Below are 18,928 nucleotides of genomic sequence, written 5' to 3'. Positions count from 1 at the left end.
CAAAACTCATGGTTCGGTTGCACTATGGAGCAATCCTTAACATTTATAGCTTGCTCCTGGGATAAAGGCGGCCACAAACCAAGGAAAGACATTTTTTCTTTTCTTGCGGTTGAAGAAGAAGTTGGTATTTTGACTCCAAAGTATCTTTTAGTTTAAGTTTTTTAAAAATGTTTTCATAAGTGACTATGTGCTCCTTGTTGAAATTCTGACATCTATGATACCTAAATGGAACGTGGTCTGGAATTACAGAAAATATGGTACTACTTTCAGAAAATGTTCTGTCATAGCATAGAAACAAAATAAATGAATGTTGAATTCAAGATACCTGCTTCATAATCATCTAGAAAACAGAAAATAAATTATCTTCTGTCATAGGTTGAAGCAGCAGTATTAGGGGAAAACAAGAAGTTCTACTCAGAACTAATCTAGCCTAATTTCCGGGACGTGTGCATGTCCACACAAGGGTGAATTAAAAAAAAAAATCCCAGTTACAATCCTCATGTTCCTCTTGATATGTCCTCAGAATTTCATGTCAGTAGGACACTGAGGAAAAAGATTATTGGTGGGAGAGAGGACAGACACACAGACATGGCGGATATACCATCAGTAGAAAGCGCACATCCTGGCAAACTTTGAGAGCGTGCTATCTCGGTTGCAGGCCCAAAGCTATGGAATACTATGCCAGAAGTGCTACGGGTGTGTTCACACTTCAAAGTGTTTAAAAAAAGAATTAAAAACTTAGCTATTCAAGTTAGCCTACGAAATCAAATGAGTCTGGAAAGCTATTTTGAGAACCATTGATCTTACCACTTAAAGCCGCCTATGAAGTTGAATTGATTTATAAAAGTGAATTTTGAGATTTACTGTCGTCTATGTTTTATTGTTGTAATTATGTATTGTTTTAATTTGTAAGTTTTATACTGTGTATGTTTTAATCTTATAAACCGTCCTGATCGTGTTCCGAAGGACAGTATATGAAAGCCCCCAAATAAAAAATAATAATAATTAAATAAATAGTCAACTCTTCTTTCCCCTCAGAAAGTAGGATAAACATCAATATCTGAAAAATAGGTGGCAATTAAAACAAACAAGAATCTTTAGGATCCTTTTTTTTTTCTTTCTGATTTCTTTCATTACTAAAGAAATGTTGGTGTTTAAAGTTTTTTTGGAAAGGTTTTTCTACTTATCCACATCCACCCTTCTGAACTGGGGCAATGCTGTACTGAGCTTCCTCAGATCCTATGCAGGCCTTACACTGCCAAACGTAATACATACAGCTGAAGGTTTGGTTCAGGGAAGAAAATTTTAAAAGCTTTGCATGTAGTCTTCAGTGAGTACTTTGATATTCCAAAACATGTCAAAAAGCACACCAAAAAAAAAAGAAAAATATATATTGTGACAGGAAAGAAAGGAGGCCTACAAAAAAGCTACTGAACGGAATAGCACTGTTTGGAAACGGGCAGCTTTACAATTTGAGGAATCTAGTTGGTACTGTAGAAAACCCCCATCTTTTTTTCATCCAAGCAACATCTTTTCTAATCCTGTCTTTTTTCCCTTGGTCTGTTCTTGCAGCTTCAGAACCAGAGTGAGCTCCGTGCCCCCACAGCAGAGAAGGCTGCCTTCTTCCTGGACGCCGCCATTGCCTCTCGGCATAGCAGCCAGCGGGACTGTGATGAGGAGGACCACAGGAACTCCCACATGCTCTTCACCCTGCACATTTACCAGTACCGCATGGAAAAGAGCGGGAAAGGTGGAAGTAAGTAATTGGGAGGTTCTTGAACATTTACAGCATATAAAGCTGCACCATAGGAAAGGCAACAGTCAGTTTAAAAATGCACTATGCTTGTTTTTTCAAATTGTTTATACATTTTAAACAGGGAAATGATATTACAGGATCTTTCCACCACTCTTTGTAGTGCTTGGGTTATATCAGCTATAAAGTATGCAGTATACCTTTAAACTATGGAATTGTGGTTGTGAGGTTTCCCTAACTAGCAGTATACTATAGGCATTGGTCTTTGGACCAGTTCTTTTCAGTATTTTCATAAGATTTGTTGCAGAAGGGCTATTGGGAAAGGCTTGTCTTCTTGTGGATGATACCAAAATTTGCAACTGGTAGACACCCAGGAAGGTGTTGGACAATATGAGGCAGGATCAAGGAATGATCTGGAACCTGGTAGGTAAGATTTAATGCTAAAAATGTAGAACAGGGGCGGACTGCAGGATAATATCAGCCAAGGGGATTTTTTTCAAAACCGGTATCTATCTGATTACCTTGTGCGTTTTCACTCTAGGATGTGTTTCAACAATTCCCAAAAGCACACCAAACTGTCCCTTCAGATGTATATCTTGTGACCTGGAGCCTGGCAGAATTGAGCCAAAAAATCTGCAACATAAATTTCACATATTTCCTAAATAACTAAGTAGTAGAACACACCCTAGACCACACCCTTCCATCCGTGCAATCGGTTGCCATCTGCTCCCAAGTCTAGTTTCATCTCTCATATATATCTTGGATTCATGATTTAGTATTAAAGTCTCTTGCCATCCAATCAGCTCTTGAACCAGTTGCCAAGTAATGTAACAACCACACTGCCAGCCACTGTCAGACACATACACAGTCTCCCAGACACAAACACCCACACACACTCTTTCAGACACGTACTTTGTGTCTGAGAGAGGATGTGTGTGGGTCTCTTTCTCTGACACAAAGATACCCACACACACACACTTGCTCTCAGTGTCTGGGTATGTCATAGAAAAAAAGCATGTATGGGTGTCTTTTTGTGTCAGGGAGAAAGACAGACACACACTCTCTCTCTGTCTCTGACACACATTCTGTCATTTTGCTGTTGCTCATATGTTCACACAGTGAGTGCCCCAGCTCCAGTACTGACACAGCGTTATGTAAAAAGCTTTTGCTTGCTGCCAGCCCTTCCCCAGCCTGCAGCAGCCCTCTCCCTTTCTCATTCCCACCCCCACCCTTCTTGGCACCCCCACTCCAGGAGACTCACTGGTTCCACAGCTAGCCAACCCTTTCAGAAGCCTCCCCAACACTGCACAGGCACTTCCTCTTGGCTTACCCCATTCCTTTTAGTGACCTTAGCTTGCTTCCACTTCTCCGTGCCCCTGCCACCATTCCAGCGGAAGCCCATTGAATGAGCGCTACAGAGTCTGCTGCTTCTAAGGTTTCCCAGACTCTGCAGTGCCTACCTACTCCAGGGGCAGGGAGACCAGACATATGTCTGTTCCTCAAGGACTTAAAACGAAGCCCTGGCCGAGACTGGAGAGAGCCACAGGACCCAAAACAGTACAGCTCCAGAATCCTGCTTTTCCAGGTGGATCCAATGCAGCCAGGGCTGCTGCAAGGGTTTTAGGTGGCACAGGTGAATCTTACAGCCTTGTGCCTCCCAGTCCCTCCCTCCCCACACACAGTTAAAAATTATGCATTTATAACTGTTTTTACACTAAAAAGAACATTCAAAGTATAATCTTATGAGGTAAAAGTATCACTTATAGCATGTATATTATATTTACATGCACTCCTGGGGTGGCAACCAGAAAACCCTGCAAAATAAAAAAAAAAAAAAGAAACACTTGGATCTCATATTGCATTAAGTCTATTGTGCAAACCAAGGGAAACGAGCAGAATAGTTCAGAATCCACATGTTAGTTTGAATAAAGCAATTACTTATTTATTGCGGCAACTCCACAGTTTTTAATGGTCTCTTTAAATTTTAACAAATCCCCCAACAATTGAAATTTAAAGAAAATAAAATTTAAAGAATTGTGTTGCATTAAAAACTGTGGAGTTGCCACAATAAATAAGTAATTGCTTTATTCAAACTAACGTGTGGATTCTGAACTATTCTGCTGATTTCCCTTGGTTTGCATATATTACGTGCAGAATTACTCTTCCTTGGTATTGTGGATTTAGTCTATTGTAACAGATGTTGGGTATGGGTTCAGCTTTCAGAAAACCTTAAGTAAAGTGAATTACAATTAAAATATAACAAAACTCCAATACCAAAACAGCAATAACAGCCAGCATTCAAACAATGACAACCCTACCTATGAAAAAGCAATGCTACAAATATTACATCAGATTCTAAAACACCAATTTGGAAACCAGAACAAGTTAAGATACTATAGGTTCCTACACAGAAATTACATGCTAGCAGAATACCTCACCTTTGTCACATATGCAAAGCACAGATCAACCCTTACCAAATACTGAATAAAGAGACCATAAAGTATAAATAGAAATGTGCAGAATAAAAACTGAATTGGAAATTGTAACAAGCTAGATCCTATATACAGTGCAACAATGAAAAAAGAGAAACATTACCATTCCTCAAAATATATCAATTAATGAAATAAAGAAACATAAATCAGCAATAGTAAAGCTATACCAATAAAAAGAATAAATAGTTCAAAACAGCTGAACATCCAGTAGTTGAACTCATATAAAACTTTAAAAAATTTCCCAAAAACCAATAAACTGTAGACCCATCAGATAACACCTAATAATTAAAATCAATAAGAATTTAAAAAATCCCCAACTTTCTATACTTTCTAGTCACCCTGAGATTGTTCTGGATTAGTGGGGGTGAGGGAGTGCACAAACTTTCTCTTCCATCACACATATGCTGACACACACATATACACACACTCCCTCGCACCCGCTGACACATTCACTCACATACCCCCAGTGACACATACATACACACATGCTCTCTCCCACCTGCTGACACACACACACACTTCCTCGCACCCACTGACACACGCACACACACACGCTTCCTCAGACCCCCTGACATACACACACATGCTCCCTCGAACCCACTGACACATATATGCACAAGTCAGTCACACCCACTGGCTGAAATAGACACACACACATGCTCAGTCACATCCGCTGACACACACACTGCCTTGCACCCTCTGACACATACGCACATATGCATACTCCCACTCTCTCTATTTTCCCCTTACATCTCTGAATATGTAACAAAAAAAAATACTTACACTGGTGGGCAGGAGTGTTACCAGCTGATGACCCTGTTATGGAAAGAGGTAGGCAAAAATGCCTGATGTGGCAGTGAGGGTTATTTTTTGCCACAGCCTCAACATAAGGGGGGGCCTTCAGCCGTGGTGAGGCAGCAGCGTGAGGTCTGCTGGCTGCCTCACAAGGCAAAGAGAGCAACAGGGTGGTGTGAGGTCTTCTGAGCATTTCCCGCCACTGCAGTGGTGAGGGGAGGGGAGGAGAGTTATTCCACGGAGATCAGCAACACTGTGGAAAAGAAAAAAACATAACAAAAATGCAGGCCTATAGAGCCTCGCTGCAGCTTCGAATACAACAAATAAAAGAGAAACATTGGAACTGCGACTGCAGCTGCAGTAAAAGAAAAAAAAACCAAAAACAAAAAACAGAAGTAAGCAGAGAGCCTCGATGCAAGCTCTCGCTGCACCAGAACAGCTGCGGCGGCCAGGTGTTAATCGCAGCGACTCCACAGGCATGGAGCTGCTGCAATCAATACCAGTGTCACGTGTCTGCCCTGACTGGCCCACTGGGGCATGCCCGAAGCCCTGATAGGCCAATCCACTCCTGATGTAGAATGATGCATTTGGGCTGCAAAAACCCAAGGGGAGTGGTACAGTGTAGGAGGTGAAATTCTTCTATGCACAAAACAAGAGTGGGTCCTGGGAATGATTGTATCTGATGATTTCAAGGTGGCCATAATGGATAAAGCAAAATCCAGAAAGATGCTTGGCTGCATAGGAAGAGGAACGGTCAGCAGAAAAGGGGAGGTGATATTGCACCTATATAAGTTCATGGTGAGACCTCATTTGAAATGCTCATAATGTGTGTAGTTCTGGAGACTGCATCTTCAAAAGGATATAAACCGGTTGGAGTTGGTCCAGAGGGTGGCTAATAAAATGGCCATTGGTCTTCATTTTAAAGGATGTGGGGGCAGACTTAAAGATTTAAACATATATACCTTAGAGGAACGACAAGATAGGGAGATAAGATAAAGACATTTAAATACTTCTGACTAGGGGTGGTAGCCCAAAAAGTGTTTCATTCCATTTTGCCTCTTGTTTCGTGGATGGGCCATTACAGGTCCATCCTGGATAGTTTTTTTTTTTGCTTCATGTTTTAAAACAAAAACCAAAAACAGAACCCACCCCAACCATTCCTGTTTATTAAAATATTCATCCTACCCAATAGCTTCCCACCCTATCCCACACCCTACCCACCCAGGTCTCACCAAATATCCCTGGTGGTCTAGCAGAGACCCGGGAGTGACCTACTGCTCCTGGCCCAATGGCTGCCATTATTCAAAATGGAGATGGCCACCCTTTACCCCATCATGAGACAGGGGCTAACGGTGCCATTGTGCAGCCCCTATCACATGATAAGGGCAATGGGTTTCCCGCACCATTTTTCAAAAGAAGAATACCGTTCTGGAAGGAGAGGTGGATGGTGTAATGAACCCTCTCTTGAAGTTCTTCCAGGTGTATTCGCACATAGCTGTGGTCTCTGGAATGGATAATGGAAAACTCTACCATGGAGTGGAATCTTACCAGGCATTAAGCTGACAACAGAGATGTAGAGACAATGGGGTGGTAAAATCTCAGCTTGTTGTTTTACTGAAGATGACCGCAAAAGAGGCACAAGGCACAGAGAAGCCTGGAAGAGTGGCATCTTCCACTGCTCCAAGCTGTCTGAGAGGATGTATGAGAAACAGACAAGTTTGAAAACAGTGGGTGCTTCAGGAGAGGATCCCTCCATTTTCCCAATCCACGATTGAACAATGACATTGTAGTTAGGGCAGGCCAAGTAATACAGGGTTGATGGACTTCCATAGCATTAAGACTGAGATGTTTTCTTCATGCAAAAGTCTTACCCTTACAGTCATAGGTTGCATCATGTAGTAAATAGCACCAGGTACTAGCGCTCCATAGATGGAAGCAATGCAAACAGGGTATCTGGAACTCCTTAGCCCGGGCTTTACCAATGAAATTGCCGACTGTGCCGAAATCCAAAAAGGCCTCTGAGAAAAATCTCTTATTTCTGGAGTTTAATTGGCCAGTCTAAATAACTCTTTGTGAGGGAGTGGAGTGGATAGCCTATGGTAGCTTCCCACATTAACCCTAGGCATGGTTATTTCCTGGCTTCTCTGGGTACAATGCAGTGTAGGACCCTTTGCCCGCATAGTATAAGCATAGGTTGACCATTCTTCAAAGAGCTTGGCTCGAGCCAACTGCATGGGCTCCTCCTTAGAGGCAGAGGCTGGGCAGGGGATAACATTGGCTTTTGAAACCTTGGAGCCAGGCAGGCACAGCACTGAGGCAACTCCCTTTCTCAGAATCTTTTTTGAAAATGTATATCAGCCTTCACAGCCGGGGATATGAGGGCATCCAGCTTGGTGGGGTCATCAAAGCCCACCACCTTATCTTTGATTCGGACCAAGAGACCTTGATTCGGACCAAGAGACCATGTTAAACAATAGCCACCTGTGCTGTTTCATTCCAGGAGAGCTCATATGCCAGGATGCAGAATTGCACCACGTATTGTCCTACTGTCATAGATCCTGACAGTAAACGGACAGTAGGGAGATTATAACGGCTTGGCTTGTTCTGATGCAAAGTTGGCTGGATGAAGCTAGAAATGGATCAAGCATTGATTAATGAAACCCCTGCAGGTCTTAGGATTGTCTTCATATCAGGGTGGCAGGGGCAGAGGTAGTGCAGCAATGGTCTGTGAGAAGGCAGGGCCAACAACCAGTCATGGAACAGCTAAAGGTGGTGTAACCATTACTAGGGACAACTATAGCCTATTCATTCACAGAGAGTGGTCTTGCAAGACACCAATAATGTGATCATGGTTCTTCTATTGTTGCTGAATGCCTGCGAGAGATTCCGCCGAAATTATGGCAGGGGAACATTAGCAGGGTCCATGGTCTGAGCAAACTGTCATGACTTGAGGTGAGTAGACCCTTGGGGCTGCTGATGGATTGACACATTCTAACCAGCATACAGCACTGCTTACACTCCAATAGGAAAGTGGCTGATTCAGAATTGTAAGCAGTCAGGAATGGGCAGGGATCAACAAAGGCAGGATTCAGAGCTGACGGCAAACAGAGGAGGGTCAGGAACAAGGTCGGATGCCACAGATGCCTCAAACTGGACCACTGAGGCAGCAGCAAGGCAAGGCTGGACCACCAAAGAGCAGAACAAGGAACCACAGTGGCACAGGACAAAGAATCAGAACCTATTGCTCAGGTATTCACCAAGGCAACTGAGCCTCCTTTTATTTCAGAGTAGCAGTGATGTCATCAATCTGCGCCCCTGAAAGTCCTAGAGGCTGGGCCTATAAAACCAGTGAGTTTGCTGCTTGCCCTTAATCTAGGCCACATGATGTAGCCCCAAAACAGGATGCTAGGAACCATGCTGGGACATCACTGCAGAGAACATGGCACCGTGCCAGGTCTGGGGCTGCAAAGTACAGGACGCCAACAGGGTTGTAGCAGCCCGGGGTCAGCGGCTCGTTTTAGCTAGGGTGGGCCAGCACTGGGGGGAGAAGAGGAGCTGGACCTGTGCCAGGGGTTTTAATTTTAAAAATATTATGTTTTGTGGGGAAATGGTAACCTCAACGGTCATTGGGGAGGTGAGACACGGGTGTCTGGGGACTCCTGGGTTGCACTGTTTGTCATGGGGAACCTGTGTGCACTGTTTGCAAATAGTGGCACAAACAACAATAGAAAAAAAACATGAAATTTTGTGGTGTTTATTAATCATTTCTTTTCAAAAACAAAATGAAACGACATAGACAAAGTTGTTGATATTGTCTATGTCATTTCAAACTAATGCACATTCCTAGTTGTTATTGTAATCTCATCTAAAATCAATAAAGTATCAGGAGCATTCCCAGTAGCGATTCCCGAATTTTGGAATTTGCTCCCCATCAATCTGCGACTCAAGACTAACACAAAATTTTTTTTAAAGCTGAGCTATAGACCTACCTTTTCAGACTAGCATTTATGAAAATATGCTGACTTTTCTAGAGAAGGACTCATGATCGGGTTAGTCAGGTTGGTTTGTTACTGTCTTTTTGTTATTTTTAGCTATATGTATGGGCGATCCATACATTTTTAATATAGTAAAAGTATATTGGACTCAAAAACTGAACTCACCTTGTCAACCAGTGGCATTAAATTCTAAGAATGTTTATGATGATCATCAGCAAAGAAGGGGAAATGCTTTCTTTTTGAGGGTCATTTTCAAAGACATTGCCTAAGTAAAATACTACTTTACCCGTGGAAATGTCCCATTATCCAACAGCTTGATGTGTGAGTAAGCTTAAGCACATTTGACATAATCACATGTAAGTTTACCAGAACTGAGTAGAGGCATTCCTGGAGGTGGGGCTGGGTTGACTTTAACGTATATACTTTTGCATTTTTCAAAGTGTGCACATAAAATTTCCCCCAAATGTCTGTGCACTTAGTAGCAGGTATAATTGTGTGTGGGTAGTTTTGGTGGGATAATTTTTAAAGCGAACTTAATGCGTGTACGTTTATTTTGAAAATTAATGTAAATAATGTGTACATTTGCCATCAAAGTTATGCAGACTGTTACAGAATTATCCCCTTTTAAGTTTAAATTCCATCATTTCAAATGATCACAGAAATCGACTAGCTGTTGGTGGAAAAAGATATGGAGCCATAAACTCATAATCATTTGTTTTTCACAACGAGACTATATAGTACTTCTGTCTAGTGTCTGTAATGCCTTAGTAGGTTGTAACGGGCAATGCTTTAGCTTTTTATCAGGCAGCTCTTTCAGCAAAGTTAAGTGTAATTTCTGAACTGTAGAAAGCTAACAGCTTTCTCTTTCTCATCTCCCTCTATGGCAGTGTCTGGAGGTCGCAGTCGCTTACACCTAATCGACTTGGGAAGCTGTGTGAAAGTGCTAAGCAAAAGTCGGGATGGAGGATCAGGGCTTTGTCTCTCACTCTCTGCCTTGGGCAATGTCATCCTTGCCCTTGTCAATGGCAGTAAACACATCCCATACAAGTAAGTGATATTCAAGTATTCAGACAGAAGAGGGAAACGCCTCTTGCTTTCCTGGTAGAATTCTGAGCATGTGTTTAATGTTGAGGTTGGATAGTTGGGCTAGTGAAGACTGGAGCACCGAAATGAAATGGTGTTTTTTGGATTGGATCGAGTTGGACATCCTTTACTGAATGCTAGCCATTTATCCTCAGAATGTCTTCAGTGACGTTGCTGTATCAGTGAGAGAAAACCAAAGGATAGTCATTCTACTAATGTAGAATGTAGTCTACCTTCTTGCAAGAATTCTCTAGAAAATTGATCCAAAATGTCAAAAGGCCTACTTTGTCTGAGACCTCAGTTCCCATCTATGGAATGCAACAACTCATAAAAAAAAAAGAAATCCATTTTAAAATGAAATGTGTTTTCCAAAATTTCTCTGGGGTTTCTTTTTTTCCTTTTTTTATTAAAGAATAAAGGGAAAATATGGACATGCATTGTATACAGGAAGCACCTTAAGGGGCACCAAATCAGCCCCTTTCAGCATCTAAGTTTGGAAGTCCTGCATTCAGAAGACCAGCAGGAAACTGGAGAGCTGTTAATAACCCTTCAGCTCACTTCTGATTCACATGTTCACTCATCTCAAAACTGACCAGAAAAAAACATCCTGCTGCTTAGATATATTAGTCAATCTCTTCAAAATATTCAGTTTTGGTTATAGTACATGCAATACTCATGAGTGCCTGTACCCATGCAAATCATAATGGTAAGATTACTATGAAGTAATTAACGTGTTTATTTTTTTAAAACTTATAGTTTGCATTAACAAAATTACTAAGTGGGTAACAATAGTACATTCATAAATGCAAACATTGAAAACAAACAGAAAAAAAATAAAAGTATCAAATTAATCCAGCCATCAGGTGCATCTTTTCTGCACAGGGCTGCAGAAGCTGAGCAGGTGTCCATCCAAGCATGTGGTAGTTGGATAGCTTTAAATTGCATTTAAATTGGCAGCTCTGGAATCTTTTATTAATTATGAAACACTGCTACATTTTACATTTTTAAACGCTTTATAAAATAAAAACATCAGCTCTTCATTCATGACTTGTTGGAATGCTGAATAACCTGTTTTTTTGTGCAAGGGCACATTGTGCGCAGATGATAAAGTACTGGATCAAGCAATCTGACTGCATGAATGTCCCAAGGTGCTTTATAATGGAGCCATCCTAATTAAAAGGAGGAAATCATATTGACTTATGCTTGTGCTGAATGGATTCGCAGAAAGGGTGCCAGAAACTAAGAGAAGTGATTATTGGCACTTTATCAGATTGAATAAGAAATAATTATGTAAACCAAAGAAGGTTACTGAATGTTTTTGCATTAAATTACTATGCTGCAAAATGTTATTATTGTTACAAGCTATTATTTCCCATAATTCACTGATTTCAGATTGTTTGCTACAGTTTTTTCAGCAGGTGATTTTTTTTTCTGCTCTTCAGTGTCCTCTTATCTGTTTTAAAAATGGTAGCAAAACTTCATTTATCATTCTTGACAACTATATACTTTGACCGTGCACTGTTTCTCCTGGCTTCTGGAGAATTAAGGGAAAGGTGCGCACAGAGGATATGGTCTGCCTCTATTTCTCTTCATCATATTCTCACGCTTTGTCACACATGCAAGTCTGCAATTGAGTTTGGACTCATTTCTCATCTAGGGCAGTCCCAGCGGTGTCCTACCCATGCCTTAACTGATATCGACTTTTCGGATGATGTTGTTTTTGCTTTCCTGAGTTCAGCACCTGAAACCTCAATTTCCAGGTGTGAGCAAGCTTTCATCAGAGGCTGATGTTTAAAATAACTGTTCACCTTGATAAATATTTCGATTTGGGGAAATTTGTTCTGTTGTGTGTATACTGTGCTGCTGCATGAAGAAATTACTAGAAACTCTCTCTGATGCCCAGCCTTGCAGCGCTCCCCCCATTTATAGAATTGCGTCTTGCTGCGAGTCATACGACTTAACATTCCGGGCCTGCAGAGCGGGATTCTTATATTTATCCATATTCACGCGGACAATGAGTGCACATGATGGTAGGATTCAGGAAAATTATGTGTTTCAGGACTGCCAGAAACCCTGGGAATCCTGGGATATTTGAGGCATATGCTCCAAGACTCAGTCCAGCAGGAAAGGGAGAAGCTGATAAAATGGGCCCAGGAAGGAAATGAAAGGGGTCCTGCTAATAAGGCCATAGGTATTCCCTGTTAATGTTTTGCAAAGGTTTTGGCAGTTGACACTGCAATAAACTTGCCGTGTAGATTGAACACTGAAAAGAATATTTAACCTTACAACTGTTTCCTTGGAAAAACAAATGCAAAAAAAGAGAGTTTTGAATTTATAATTTTTTCAAATTTAAATAAAAAAAAAAATACTTACATAGGGATAACTTAAGGGTAATCCCGGGGTGTAACTGGGAAAAGTTGAGTTAGCCAGCTAAGTTAACCATCTCTGATATTCAGATGTCTGTCTGGCCAAAAAGCTAAAGGTAGCTAGCAAACTTTAACATAGCCGGCTATATTCAGTATAATGCAGCTGCACTATTGAATATACCTCCAAAGTTCGTCAGATAAATTTATCCAATCTATACTGGATTAGTCAGTTAGTTGCTTTGGTGTGCTACTGGTAAATGGGAATTTTCATAAAACTTCAACAGAAGCAAGCATTTTGTAAAGATTTTTTTCCTTTGTATTTTTAAGCACTGCTCTAGAGATGAACTACAACGAGAAAAGAGCCTATCTCTGAGCAGTCAGTTGTGATCAATGTCTTTTAAGCCATTAGTGAAGGAGAGCTGCTTTCATTGGTTGATGGCACCATAAAAGTATCCTGAGATAATTGTACTCAAACCAGACTAGCAAAGAAAAGTTACATTGGGGGTTAATTTAACAACAGATTCAGACATAATACAGTAGCCCTGGTCAGTCTGTTGCCAGATTCATTATCTAACAATAGTAGCCCATTGCATCTTGACATGGATAATATTGTTTAAAAATATAAACATTTTTTTAAATTCCTGATTCCTTATACTAAAATTTGAGGTGTCCTTGGCAGGAATCGTGGCCTGTTAATTACTCTTATCTTTCAGTTAAGTGTCCTCACCTTCACATCAAAGCGCTGTTCAGGAAAAAATGTATCTCATAATATTGCCTGCTGCCATGGCTACGATCACTTAATTTTACATTAATTGTCTTTTATAAGCAGGCAAGGTACCAACATTTTTTTTTTTTTTTAAATAAAAAAGATATTTTTATAACTGAAGTTGACTGCTAAAGGAAATGACTGTACATAAATCATGTTGGGGATACAGCCAAGTTTTGTTACAAAGCGGCCCACTGTGTATTTTTTTTTTTGTTGGGTTTTTTTTTTACTTGCTGCAGTTGGATTCCATTGTAGAACAACTTTATCAGGCCAGCTGTTCAGTATGCTGAGACTCATTTAGCTTAAGGAATGAAAAATCCAAGCTTTATTCCCCTGCATGGAAATCTGCCCCTTGTGTCTCTAGGCTGACCAGACAATATTTCTTTAGCAGTTTTGAAAGATCATGTGTAAAATTTCATACCATGAACCTTCAATCACCAGAAACAGAGAAAATGTTGAAAGGTAAGGCCCACAAGACCCATCTGGTCTGCCCATTTGTGGTACAACACCAAAGAGTTTACACAATCTCAAGCTTTACTCACATGTCTTCATATCGAAGGATGTTCTAAGCTTTCTTGAATGCTGTTACTCTTTTTGGACTCCAGAACCTCCAGCAGGAGAATATTCTCTGTACCCACCATCCGTTCTGTGAAGAAGTATTTCTTAATTTTACTCCTAAATCTACCCTCAAAGAGCTTCATATCATGACTTCTTGTTCTACAAATTTCTCTCCACTGGAAAATGCTTACCTCCTGTGCATTATCCATGCCTTTGAAGTATTTGAATATTATAGAAACATAGAAATAATGGCAGAAAGGGACCAAATGGTCCATCCGGTCTGCCCAGCAAGCTTATGGTACTATCTGCTGCGCCATACAAGTATCTACTGTGCCATACAAGTCAACCCTATACTTATCAGTTTCCCAGACTGTCAGAGTCAGGGCCCTTGTTGGTTGCTGTTTGTGTCCAATACCCCATTACCCCTTGCAGTTGAAGCAATGTTGGAGTTGCATCAAAAGTATCAGGCTCATTGGTTAATGGTAGTAACAGCCGCATCAGCAAGTTACCCCCATTCTTATTTGTTTTACCAGGCTGTAAATTCAATGTCCTTGTTGGTTACTATCTCAATCTAATTATCCTTTTCCTCTTTTCCCTCTGCCGTTGAAGCAGAGAGCAATGGCTTTACCCAAGGCAAGTTTTGTCTCACAAATCTGCTTCACTTTTTTGAAGGGGTTAATAAACATGTGGATAAAGGTGAACCTGTAGATGTAGTGTACTTGGATTTTCAGAAGGTATTTGACAAAGTTCCTCATGAGAGGCTTCTAAGAAAAATAAAAAGTCATGGGATAGGTGGTGATATCCTTTCGTGGATTGCAAACTGGCTAAAAGACAGGAAACAGAGAGTAGGATTAAATGGATAATTTTCTCAGTAGAAGGGAGTGGGCAGTGGAGTGCCTAGGGATCTGTATTGGGACCCTTACTTTTCAATATATTTATAAATGATCTGGAAAGAAATATGACGAGTGAGATAATCAAATTTGCAGATGATACAAAATTGTTCAGAGTAGTTAAATCACAAGCAGATTGTGATAAATTGCAGGAAGACCTTGTAAGACTGGAAAATTGGGCATCAAAATGGCAGATGAAATTTAATGTGGATAAGTGCAAGGTGATGCATATAGGGAAAAATAACCCATGCTATAGTTACACAATGTTAGGTTCCATATTAGATGCTACAACCCAAGAAAGAGATCTAGGCGTCATAGTGGATAACACATTGAAATCGTCAGTTCAGTGTGCTGCGGCAGTCAAAAAAGCAAATAGAATGTTGGGAATTATTAGAAAGGGAATGGTGAATAAAACGGAAAATGTCATAATGCCTCTGATTCGCTCCATGGTGAGACCGCACCTTGAATACTATGTACAATTCTGGTCGCCGCATCTCAAAAAAGATATAATTGCGATGGAGAAGGTACAGAGAAGGGCTACCAAAATGATAAGAGGAATGGAACAGCTCTCCTATGAGGAAAGACTAAAGAGGTTAGGACTTTACAGCTTGGAGAAGAGACGGCTGAGGGGGGATATGATAGAGGTGTTTAAAATCATGAGAGATCTAGAATGGGTAGATATGAATCAGTTATTTACTCTTTCAGCTAATAGAAAGACTAGGGGGCACTCCATGAAGTTAGCGTGGAGGAGAAGTACATTACCTGCTATTAATTAAGTTGACTTAGAAAATAGCCACTGCTCTTACTAGCAACGGTAACATGGAATAGACTTAGTTTTTGGGTACTTGCCAGGTTCTTATGGCCTGGATCGGCCACTGTTGGAAACAAGATGCTGGGCTTGATAGACCCTTGGTCTGACCCAGTATGGCATGTTCTTATGTTCTTGTCACATTGCTTTGGCGCTTTCAAATCGCTATCACCCCATGGTGTCTCTCTCTTGCTCCATGAACATCGGCCCTTCATCCCCCATTACATACAGCTGTTTTGGATTACCGCACCCAAGATGCATGACTCTGCACTTCTTGGCATTGAATTCCAGCTGCCATATATTTGACCACTGTTCAAGCTTCTTTAAATCCCGCCTCATTCTCTGAACTCCTTCAGGCGTGTCCACTCTGTTGCAGATCTTAGTATCATCCAAAGTAGACAAACCTTACTTTCTATCCCTTCCCCTATGTCATTCACAAAGATATTGAACAGAATCGGTCCCAACACTGATCCTTGTGGCACTCCACTAACCATTCTCTCTTTGGAGTAGATTCCATTTACCATCACACACTGTCTTCTATCCGTCAACCAGTTTGTAATCCAATCCACCACCTTGGCGCTCACTCCCAAGCTTCTCTTTATTCACGAGTCTTCTGTGTGGGACCGTATCAAAACTTTACTAAAATCCAAGTAAATCACATTGAGCGCTCTTCCCTGATCCAATTCTCTAGTCACCCAATAAAAAAAAATCAATCAGATTGGTCTGACAGGACCTTCCCCTGGTGAATCCATGCTGCCTCAGATCAAGCAACCCATCGGATTGTAGGTAGTTCACTATCCTTTCCTTCAGCAGAGTCTCCATTAATTTTCCCACCACAGAGGTAAGGCTGACTGGCCTGTAGTCTCCAGCCTCCTCCCTGCTCCCACTTTTGTGAAGCAGAACCACCACCACTCTTCTCCAATCGCTCGGCACCACTCCCGTTTCCAGGGATCTATTGAACAGATCCTTAAGCTGACTCGCCAGCAAATCTCTGGCATCGTCCCCGCATCCATGCTTATCGAGTGCCCGGATGTCATTGACACCATTGAGTGTTGGAGCACAATGCGGTTTAGGCAGAAGCCCTTAGGAGCTGTGTTCTCATTTGCACCCGGGCTATCCTCAATGCTGCCAGATGCTTTGGTTGGCATTACCCAGGGTCCACGGGCCTCAATGAACACTGTCATGCACAAGCGGCTCCAGGGATGATCCCGAGCACTCTAGGCACTGCTGAGACTCTTTGCAGTGAACACAAGGACTCAAGCAGCCTAGGGTGCTGTCAGGCACTGCAGGCATCACCGGGTATCTCAACACCACTGTGGGCCATTAAGAACATAAGAAAATAAGAACATAAGAACATGCCATACTGGGTCAGACCAAGGGTCCATCAAGCCCAGCAACCTGTTTCCAACAGTGGCCAATCCAGGCCATAAGAACCTGGCAAGTACCCAAAACCTAAGTCTATTCCATGTTACTGTTGCAATTAATAGCAGTGGCTATTTTCTAAGTCAACTTAATTAATAGCAGGTAATGGACTTCTCCTCCAAGAACTTATCCAATCCTTTTTTAAACACAGCTATACTAACTGCACTAAACCACATCCTCTGGCAACAAATTCCAGAGTTTAATTGTGCGTGGATGTGGTTAGTGCAGTTAGTATAGCTCTGTTTAAAAAAGGATTGGGTAAGTTCTTGGAGGAGAAGTCCATTACCTGCTATTAAGTTGACTTAGAAAATAGCCACTGCTAGTAATTGCAACAGTAACATGGAATAGACTTAGTTTTTGGGTACTTGCCAGGTTCTTATGGCCTGGATTGGCCACTGTTGAAAACAGGATACTGGGCTTGATGGACCCTTGGTCTGACCCAGTATGGCATGTTCTTATGGCATGGGACTCTGCCCATGGGCAGTACGCAGTTGTGTGTATATACTCTACCATTGGCAAAACAGAGTACCACTGCTTGCAATCTAGGTGTGCACTGTCCAAAGTAAATGGCACTATGGTTTTAGTTTCCCTCTAATGTGGGTGTGTCCCTCCTGGTGGACATGCAATGTTCTGCACTCTGGTTGCAGAGTGGCAGCATGTCTGACCTAACACTGTGCGCCTGGCTATGGATACCAGGGCTAGAGGGCCAAGAGTCCTCCTCTCATAGGTTGAAGTAGGCCTTGATTGGCCCCACTGGTTTTAGCTTACGTGCAGTTCCCGTCGTGGGGGAAGCCTCCAGGGCTCAGTCCCTTACAGGTTTGTTGCATGAACTGGAGCCTCACTTCCTCTGTATCAATGCACCCCATAGCCAGTCTCTTCTGGGATCGGGGGGTGTTGAGGATTGAAAGTGGAGGTCCTCCAGCCATTCTTGCTGAAATCCCTCCACTAGTTTCCATGGTGATCTGTCCTGTCAATCTAGTTGGCCCCCAATTGCTGATTTTGTCACTCTTTGACCCTCAAAGGTCAGCAACTGTTTCCCACTCTTTCAAGGAGAGTAGGAAGGTTTCTAGGATTGGGTTGTCCTGGCCCCTAGTGTCTTTCCCGTTCCTTCCGGGAGAGAACATCTGAGGAGTTTTCCTGAGAAGGCCTTTGTGAGTTCCCTTGCAGGTGCCAGGTTGTCCCATCCCAGGAAGGGATCCTGGGATGGGACAACCTTCCCTGGGGAGGGGATTTCACCATTCAGAGTGGCGGTTGCTCTCTGTTCCAAAGTACACTGGACCCAAGAGTACTTTGGTGTTAGCGCTCAGCCCAACATTGCATTAACGAACTATGGAACTATTTCATAGGGGAGCTATTTCATATTTGATTCCCCTGAAGTGTTCAATGATTTCTCTCTTGACTGCTCCCCAGTGATGAATATGGTTTTCTCTCTCACTGGATTACCTGTTGTGATACTGCTTGGCACATTGCATTTTGTTCAATGGTAATCGCGTGGGCCAATCTTTCTCAAGTATGGGCCCTTCCTTGATGGGGAGGATTTTGACTTTTTGCCTCTTGGTAGCCTGGTGGGCCTTCCAGTGCCCCACCTTTTCTATGGCTGCGTTCATTTCAGGAGGCAGGATCTTGCAATCGTGGTTTCGCACATTTATTGCTATCCTTTGGAGGCATACTTTCCCCTGCTCTGGAATAATCCTGTTGGTAGACGGGGGGGGGATCCTTGTCTATTCAAACGTTCATCCACTTTGTGGACTGCAGGATATTGGGGGGAAAGTGCATGTCATGTGGCCCCAGGTATTGCTACATAGGCCTCTTTGGTGAGCAGTCTGTTTGGGTGCTTCAATTGACCCTGCCCTGGTACTCTTCAGGGTTCCAGAACAGCGATTATGTCCTGTTTCTAGGGGTTGGCTCTTGTGCATCCCTGTTTTTATCTCTCAGTAGAGGGTTTCTGGACTTCTTCCTCAGAAGGTTTGCTCTCAGTTTACATTTATCCTGTCTACTGA

At 42.1% G+C, this 18,928-nt stretch overlaps 1 protein-coding gene across 1 annotated transcript in view; it reads left to right on the top strand.

The window, feature by feature from the left end:
• The window catches only part of KIF26B (kinesin family member 26B), a 905,724-nt gene that overhangs the window by 703,391 nt on the left and 183,405 nt on the right, over positions 1–18,928 (top strand). Inside the window, 2 exon segments of the mRNA XM_029593952.1 lie at positions 1,573–1,756; positions 9,923–10,082. Coding sequence (XP_029449812.1) covers positions 1,573–1,756; positions 9,923–10,082 — 344 coding nt within the window.

Source organism: Rhinatrema bivittatum, chromosome 3, assembly GCF_901001135.1.
Source record: "Rhinatrema bivittatum chromosome 3, aRhiBiv1.1, whole genome shotgun sequence".
NCBI lineage: Eukaryota > Metazoa > Chordata > Amphibia > Gymnophiona > Rhinatrematidae > Rhinatrema > Rhinatrema bivittatum.
The sequence above is the reverse complement of the archived record's forward strand: the minus strand, read 5'-3'. Positions and strand labels throughout refer to the sequence as shown.